Here is a 9,146-nt window from a genome sequence, read left to right as displayed (position 1 = left end):
TTGGTCGATTACATTTTTGTTTGTACTTCTGCCCTCGGCTGCTGGCTAGTTTGGATACATAAAGGGGGCTAAAATCAAAAGCTATGATTGGCCGTTAGCATCAACCAAGCAATGCTCACTCCGAAACAACACACATTTTCAGTGAATTCATCCTGTCTGAAACAGTTACACTGTTTCAGAAACACTGTCCAGACAGTGGGCTGCCTGCCAGACTAAATGGACTGATCTTATTGGCACCTACAGGGGTTTCTCCATAGAGCTATGGAGACCCAAACAAACCCCAGGAGAGGGAAGATGGCGCTGAGCCTGTCTCGCTGACTCATCAAGCTTGATTTGATGCCAACACTAATGAATTACCATTACCTTTAGCGAACAAGAGGTTTCCCCCTCCGGTTAGATGTCTATGGGCCCCCACACAGCTGCCACATTCGTTTACACATCCAACCATTCAACGGGGCAAAAGGATTAGGGGGACAAACAAGACAAACGCCCAAGATTAACAACGAAGACCTCCTATTAAGCCGAGACCATGTACAAAGGGAGGTAGGAGAAGAGAGAAGAGAAGAGGAGAGGGGAGGCATGCCATTAAAGATGCCAAGAGAGCTGGTTGCGTTGATGTTGATTTAGATCAATGTCAGCCCTGTCTGGCTATGTTTTCCTCATATGTCCTTGGGAGGTCCATTTCTCACAGTGAGATAGACTGGGTGGGATGAAGAGCAGTGGAATACTACACCAGCTTTGGTCTACATGGGGGATGGCATTTCATAGATACAGGCTGTACATTCAGGTGGGGAAAGGGAGGGGCAATTGGTAATTGTGAAAGGAGAGATAGAGACAAAAATTGGTACAGCAATTTTGGCAATCTTTGTAGTCTGAAAAAGGTATGGGAAAGTATCGTTGACATCAGCTTGTGTCAAATCAATAGGGACATGATCCTCATCTTTGCCTCAAGGGACACCAGGACATCTGTAGCTCTTGGGGGCTGTATCACGAATAGCCTGTACAAGGAAAGGAAGAGACATGTGTGCCATAGGCTCTCAAGAGATTGAGGGAATCTCCCACGAGAGCCTCCATTCCCCAGATAATGCGCATTAACGCCAAAATCATCCATTCAGGGACACACAAAAAGTCCACCTGTTCAAGCTAGATAAAGAGGATAGTCATTGCCTGTTGGCAGTCTTTCTGGACAGCTATTGGAACAGTGAATGTAGCTAGCGCTGTGTAGTGTGCATGTCCACACAATGTCCTGATGTATCAAATAGTATAATGCCAACTAAGCCTTTTTGATCAGATAACCCCTAGGCATTCATATGTTGTGCACACACAAACTTCACTTCTGTTGATTTTAACATTGCCAATTTTTCAGCTTGTGCATATTCTCCCCTCAGGATAAAATGAAGGGGAAAAAACATGTTTACATTGTGGTACAGTCTTGGTTAAATCCTATTGGTTCAAAATGACCTCGTTGGTTCATGTCTGAAGCAGTCATGTATTGTTGAAAGAATGAACCTAACATGATGCAATACAGTACACAAAATAGCCTACGCATGTGGTTTTATTTTACCCACACTGTACATACAGGTCACATATAGTAGATGCATGTTTGTCCAATATATTCAGCTGACTCCAACATATATTTATTAATATTATTTGCATATGTTAAACATACAGTTGAACAGGTCTTTTGTTTGTTTGATCACAGACAGTTCACTACATTTCACTGACCTAGTTGCCTATTTATTTATATATATATACCTAGTTGCCTATTTATATATATATATATATTTATTTATATATATATTTATTTATATATATATACAGTGGGGCAAAAAAGTATTTAGTCAGCCACCAATTGTGCAAGTTCTCCCACTTAAAAAGATGAGAGAGGCCTGTAATTTTCATCATAGGTACACTTCAACTATGACAGACAAAATGAAAAAAAAAATCCAGAAAATCACATTGTAGGATTTTTTATGAATTTATTTGCAAATTATGGTGGAAAATAAGTATTTGGTCACCTACAAACAAGCAAGATTTCTGGCTCTCACAGACCTGTAACTTCTTCTTCAAGAGGCTCCTCTGTCCTCCACTCGTTACTTGTATTAATGGCACCTGTTTGAACTTGTTATCAGTATAAAAGACACCTGTCCACAACCTCAAACAGTCACACTCCAAACTGTCTTCCATTTAATAATAATTGCTCCCACAGTTGATTTCTTCAAACCAAGCTGCTTACCTATTGCAGATTCAGTCTTCCCAGCCTGGTGCAGGTCTACAATTTTGTTTCTGGTGTCCTTTGACAGCTCTTTCCTCTTGGCCATAGTGGAGTTTGGAGTGTGACTGTTTGAGGTTGTGGACAGGTGTCTTTTATACTGATAACAAGTTCAAACAGGTGCCATTAATTTTTTATTTTGTCTGTCATAGTTGAAGTGTACCTATGATGAAAATTACAGGCCTCTCTCATCTTTTTAAGTGGGAGAAAGTGCACAATTGGTGGCTGACTAAATACTTTTTTGCCCCACTGTATATACTACCGTTCAAAAGTTTGGGGTCACTTATAAATGTCCTTGTTTTTGAAAGAAAAGCACATATTTTGCCCATTAAAATAACATCAGATTGATCAGAAATACAGTGTAGACATTGATAATGTTGTAAATGACTATTGTAGCTGGAAACGGCTGTTTTTTATGGAATATCTACATAGGCGTACAGAGGCCCATTATCAGCAACCATCACTCCTGCGTTCCAATTGCACGTTGTGTTAGCTAATACAAGTTTATCATTTTAAAAGGCTAATTGATGATTAGAAATTCCGTTTGCATTTATGTTAGCATAGCTGAAAACTGTTGTTCTGATTAAAGAAGCAATAAAACTGGCCTTCTTTAGACTAGATGAGTATCTGGAGCATCAGCATTTGTGGGTTCGATTACAGGCTCCAAACGGCCAGAAACAAAGAACTTTATTCTGAAACTCGTCAGTCTATTCTTGTTCTGAGAAATTAAGGATATTCCATGCGAGAAATTGCCAAGAAACTGAAGATCTCGTACAACGCTGTGTACTACTCCCTTCACAGAACAGCGGAAACGGTCTCTAACCAGAATAGAAAGAGGAGTGGGAGGCCTCGGTGCACAACTGAGCAAGAGGACAAGTACATTAGAGAAATTGCCAAGAAACTGAAGTGTCTAGTTTGAGAAACAGACGCCTCACAAGTCCTCAACTGGCAGCTTCATTAAATAGTACCCGCAAAACACCAGTCTCAATGTCAACAGTGAAGAGGCAACTCTGGGATGCTGGCCTTCTAGGCAGAGCTCCTCTGTCCAGTGTCTGTGTTCTTTTGCCCATCTGAATCTTTTCTTTTTATTGGTCAGTCTGAGATATGGCTTTTTCTTTACAACTCAGAGTCCCGGAGTTGCCTCTTCACTGTTGACGTTGAGACTGATGTTTTGCGGGTACTATTTAATGAAGCTGCCAGTTGAGGACTTGTGAGGCGTCTGTTTCTCAAACTAGACACTTCAGTTTCTTGGCAATTTCTCGCATGGAATAGCCTTAATTTCTCAGAACAAGAATAGACTGATGAGTTTCAGAGGGAAGTTATTTGTTTCTGGCCATTTGGAGCCTGTAATCGAACCCACAAATGCTGATGCTCCAGATACTCAACTAGTCTAAAGAAGGCCAGTTTTATTGCTTCTTTAATCAGAACAACAGTTTTCAGCTGTGCAAACATAATTGCAAAATGGTTTTCTAATGATGAATTAGCCTTTTAAAATGATAAACTTGGATTAGCTAACACAACGTGCCATTGGAACACAGGAGTGATGGTTGCTGATAATGGGCCTCTGTAAACCTATGAAGATATTCCATTTTTTTTAAATCTGCCGTTTCCAGCTACAATAGTCATTTACAACATTAACCATGTCTACATTGTGTCTGATCAATTTGATGTTATTTAAATGGACAAAAAATGTGCTTTTCTTTCAAAAACAAGGACATTTCTAAGTGACCCCAAACTTTTGAATGGTAGAGTATATATATATATATAAACTATATATATATAGAGCGAGAGAGCGAGAGAGCGAGAGAGCGAAAGGGAGAGAGAAAGTACCAGTCAAAAGTTTGGACACACCCCCTATTCCAAGGGTTTTTCTATATTTTTACCATTGTGATTGTGGATTGTGGAGACCAGGTCATCTGATGCAGCACCATCACTCTCCTTCTTGGTCAAATAGCCCTTACACAGCCTGGAGGTGTGTTTTGGGTCATTGTCCTGTTGAAAAACAAATGATAGTCCCACTAAGTGCAAACTAGATGGGATGGCATATCGCTGCAGAATTCTGTGGAAGCCATGCTCTTTAAGTGTGCCTTGAATTCTAAATAAATCACTGACAGTGTCACCAGCAAAGCACCCCACACCATCACACCTCCTCCTCCATGCTTCACAGTGGGAATCACACATGCAGAGATCATCCATTCACCTACGTCTCATACATTCCTCTGCGTCTCACAAAGACACGGCGGTTGGAACTAAAAATCTCAAATTTGGACTCATCAGACCAAAGGACAGATTTCCACCATTCTAATGTCTATTGCTCGTGTTTCTTGGTTTAAGCAAGTCTCTTCTTATTATTGGTGTCCTTTAGTAGTGGTTTCTTTGCAGCAATTCAACCATGATTGCCTGATTCACGCAGTCTCCTCTGAACAGTTGATGTTGAGATGTGTCTGTTACTTGAACTCTGTGAAGCATTTATTTGGGCTTCAGTCTGATGTGCAGTTAACTCTAGTGAACGTATCCTCTGTAGCAGAGGTAACTCTGGGTCTTCCTTTCCTGTGGCGGTCCTCATGAGAGCCAGTTTCATCATAGCGCTTGATGTTTTTTGCGACTGCACTTGAAGAAACTTTAAAAGTTCTTGACATTTTCCATATTGACTGACCTTCATGTCCTAAAGTAATGATGGACTGTTGTTTCTCTTTGCTTGTTTGAGCTGTTCTTGTCATAATTTGGAATTAGTATTTTACCAAATAACAGCTATCTTCTGTATACCACCCCTACATTGTCACTACACAACTGATTGGCTCAAATGCATTTAGAAAGAAAGAAATTACACAATAAACTTGTAACAAGGCACACCTGTTAATTTAAATGCATTCCAGTTGACTAACTCATGAAGCTGGTTGACAGAATGCCAAGAGTGTGCAAAGCTTTCATCAAGGCAACTTTGAAGAATCTCAAATGTAAAATATATTTTTTTGCTTACAACATGATTCCATATGTGTTATTTCATAGTTTTGATGTCTTTACTATTATTCTACAATGTAGTAAAAATTTAAATTAAGAAAAACCCTTGATTGATTAGGTGTGTCCAAACTTTTGACTGGTACTGTAAATATATATATTTTTTACTGTATACTACAAACCCCATACATTGAATTAAATGTCAGGTCAGACATTTAATATAATACATCATCAGCACCATGAGAGGACTCACTCTTGTAATGAGTGTAATCTGTAAAAAAAAAAATAATAATAATAATCATAAAGTTAACTGTGAGGATTTGAATGCATAGTGTAATGATACTAATTAACGGCATCCGCAGACTCAGAGGGCGTATCTGGTCATGACAAAAGGAAGATGCGGAAGGAAGGCGCACTTGGAGGCATACGCAATCTCACACAATTGAGTGGTTTCCAGCAAACAGCAAAACTAGACATGAATACTTGGGTTGTATTTCTCCAGGAAGTACCATACACTGCCCAGATTGCTCCACTGTGTCAAATAGAGGTTGACATTAGAGTGACCACATATCCCGGATTGTGCGGGACAGTCCCGCATTTTGGCGATTTGCTCATTCAACATATTTGCTGCTATTCCACTCAATCTCGTTTTAAAAGTCTCCCATTCTAACTGTTTTACATTCCCTGAGACCAACCAGAAATGTTTCCATGGACACATATTTGCAGATTTTGTGGTCTCTCGTTTCTGCATCACAAAATGTTGCGCAGGCAATTGAGTAGGTTAGGTACGTTTCAATTGCTCATTCGATGCGAGGACTGCAGGGGGGTAGTGTTACTGACACTTCCCACATTAGTGCCTGTTTAGTTAAGTGATAATGCCAGAGGTGCCGATGTCTGGAGGATATATTGGCACAGATGTTGTAACCCGTGCCAATATAACCTCCAAACACGGGCTTTGAGGGTATTGCTACTTTTATACAACCGGATTACCAACAAATTCAAATAATGATTCACATATATTCATTAAAAACTTTATTTTGAAAAATGTGTTCATACTATTTCATCCTTCCACGAGATATAGTCCCGACACAAATCTAGGATTGGTACCCAAGCCAGCTGGTTGTTCATTCTATCATTTATCACTTATGGGGTGGCAGGGTAGCCTAGTGGTTAGAGTGTTGGACTGTCATTGAAAATAAGAATTTGTTCTTAACTGACTTGCCTAGTTAAAGAATAAACATTTGTGTTGCCAGTCGACCTAGTCATTAAATCGTTTTGTTCTAGATCTATGGACGCGACCCTATGGACGCGACGTTCGTTCTAAATGTTCTGTTGCCATGATGGCTAGCAATGTTCTTATCCCTTGCTTGCTAGCTAGTCAACTTTGGCTAACACAGCCACGTCAAACAGTGCAGCCAGAATAACAGCAATTGTTTTAATATTGAAATTCGATCTCCAGCTGTCCGATGGCAATGAACGTGTCGGGAGATGGGACAAGACAGATAGGCTAGCAGCTTTTCTCAGCCAGTCAAAATCATGAATCAGCATAATAATTCAAAGAAATGTCAATAGAAAAACATGAAATAAAGCTAGTTTGCTGTCATTCCAGCTTCGGTTTTAAGTGATTGTGTTAGCTGTGTAATTGGCTATCTCTTCTGAACAGTGGCCTGGCGAGAGAGCAAATGTTCTATGCCAGGTGCAATTGCACATCATTCGCTCATTGTAATGGATGTTTTTTTTTAATCACGAGAAAAACGTTTAAACAAACGCAAATGCAGCTACTTTGCTGTTATTCTGGCTGCACTGTTTGACATGACTGTGTTAGCCAAAGATGGCTAGCTTGCAAGCAAGAGATAAGAACGTATCCAGCATCATGGCAACATACCATTTAGAACGAAGACTGGGTCGTGTCCATAGATTTAGAACAAAAAGACTTAACAACTAGGTCGGGGTCTCTTGCAACCGAACCGATAGAACGAACGACCATCCGGTTTTCGTAGCAACCCTGGATTTGTGTTGGGACTATATCTCATGGAAGGATGAAATAGTATGAATAAATAACGTTTTTAATGAAAATATGTCAATCATTATTTGAATATGTTGGTAACCTGTTATATAAAAGTGATAATGCTCTCGAAGTAGGTGTTTGGAGTACATATCAATTTAATAATGTTTACATACTGCTTTACTCATTTCATATGTGTATATACTGTATTCTATTCTACTCTAATTTAGTCAATGCCACTCCGACGTTGCTCGTCCTAATATCTAAATATGTCTTAATTCCATTATTTTACTTTTAGATTTGTGTGTATTGTTGTGAATTGTTAGATATGATTAGATATAACATTTGCTAAATATGTGTATGTGACCAATAAAATGTGATTTGATATTGACACGGTTTGCCGGCCCTCGACAACACAAGTGCCAATATATCCTCCAAACATCTGTTTCTCGGGCATTATGACTTAAGTATAACGTTACTGTTTACACCAAAAACACCACCTCATTTCTTATGAGATTTTAGGATGGCTAGCTAAATAGCAAAACAAATGTTATCACGCGGTCAAAACTCAACAGCGATCGCCACTAGGCAGAATGTGCTTTGATTGAAACAAAATACAGGAATGCTATATAGTTTGTTAACACCTTCTGCTCTAATTTGCTCACGAAACAGTAATTCAAGAAGATCGAAATCCATATTCCCATTAAACTGATTGAGATCAAATGATTGGCATGCAGACACAGTCTGGACATTTCAATAGTAAAACGTGAAGAATTATCATTCATGATTGACAGTGATGATGCCATGGCCTATTTTGAAATTAGGCATGTCTAAATTAGGTATGCCTAACTTAGTGTTTGAGGGTTTTAAAAATATCAAATATTCTTGTGACAATATTTGTAAAAAATGTGAACTACAGCATGAGCGGGAAGGGGATTTCTGTGGGGGGGCTACACTGTCACGCAAATGTCCCACAAAATAGTCTTGTTGTCCCACATTTGGGTATTTTAAATGTGGTCACCCCTGTTAGCCGTGTGCTAACTACTCTATTCGCGAATGGGCCTTGTTGTGAAGAGCACTGACCTCTCTGGGATGTCATCTTCTGTACTTGTATGATAACCAAATGGTGTCTGACTCCTTTCGCCTTCACCCCAAACAGTGAGGTATGGTTTGTGCTCTGGCTAAAACATTGTGCTTCACCAAAATGGATGCTATTACAGCTTTGGTGGTGGATGAGATGCATTCTCCCCACATAAGGTACAAAACTTCAAGATCTGATCAAAGATGCATGTGCAGGTGCATCAATCCAGCCCAGTTGAACCATGGCAAAATCTGGGTGTTTTTCACTCTGAAAGTCAGCCTTTTGAACTTCAATAACCTGTGAATAGACCCCCCTAAGGCCTAAAGAGCACCACATGAAGGGCCCTGTTTCTTAGAGTTAATGAAGTGGCCTCTATCTTGGAGTTAGCTAATGGAGTGTGGATTATCACCGTTAGGGTAATGAGAGGATTGGGGTGACTGGCTCAGGACGGGTGCGAGCTGGGACGAAGTGGCTGGCTGTGTTATCTCTACCTGACTTTGAGAGCTGCCTGAAGGTCCTTTGAGAGGGACAGTGTGGGCTGAGGTGGGACAGGGCCACTCAGCTTAGCCTACTGGGTTGGAGTGCCTGCTGAACCAGATACGACTGGGGCTTCAGAAAGGAGGGCTTCAGTCTTATTTGCTCCAGAGAAGCATTGGCGGTGTGCTTCTTCCCTCTGTCTGTCTTTCTCTTTCCATTCGTCTTTCTCTCTGTCTTTCTTTCTTTTCTTATCCTACCTTTTCCACATTCTCATCTCCACTGAGAAACAAGGGCAAATATTCTGAAAATAACTATTTTTTCATTTCCTGACCCTCTCGCTTTTGGACTGTGGT

General features: G+C 40.1%; 1 protein-coding gene across 1 annotated transcript in view; it reads right to left on the bottom strand.

The window, feature by feature from the left end:
• Positions 1-4,089: 4,089 nt before the first annotated feature.
• Positions 4,090-9,146, bottom strand: part of LOC139367471 (SRC kinase signaling inhibitor 1-like) — a 42,630-nt gene continuing 37,573 nt past the window's right edge. The window contains exon 20 of the mRNA XM_071105688.1: positions 4,090-4,264. Within this exon, the coding sequence (XP_070961789.1) occupies positions 4,127-4,264 (138 nt within the window). The 3' untranslated portion in view covers positions 4,090-4,126. The remainder of the gene's footprint in view (positions 4,265-9,146) is intronic.

Source organism: Oncorhynchus clarkii, chromosome 16, assembly GCF_045791955.1.
Source record: "Oncorhynchus clarkii lewisi isolate Uvic-CL-2024 chromosome 16, UVic_Ocla_1.0, whole genome shotgun sequence".
Taxonomy (NCBI): Eukaryota; Metazoa; Chordata; class Actinopteri; order Salmoniformes; family Salmonidae; genus Oncorhynchus; species Oncorhynchus clarkii.
This window is presented reverse-complemented; position numbering and strand designations above follow the sequence as displayed.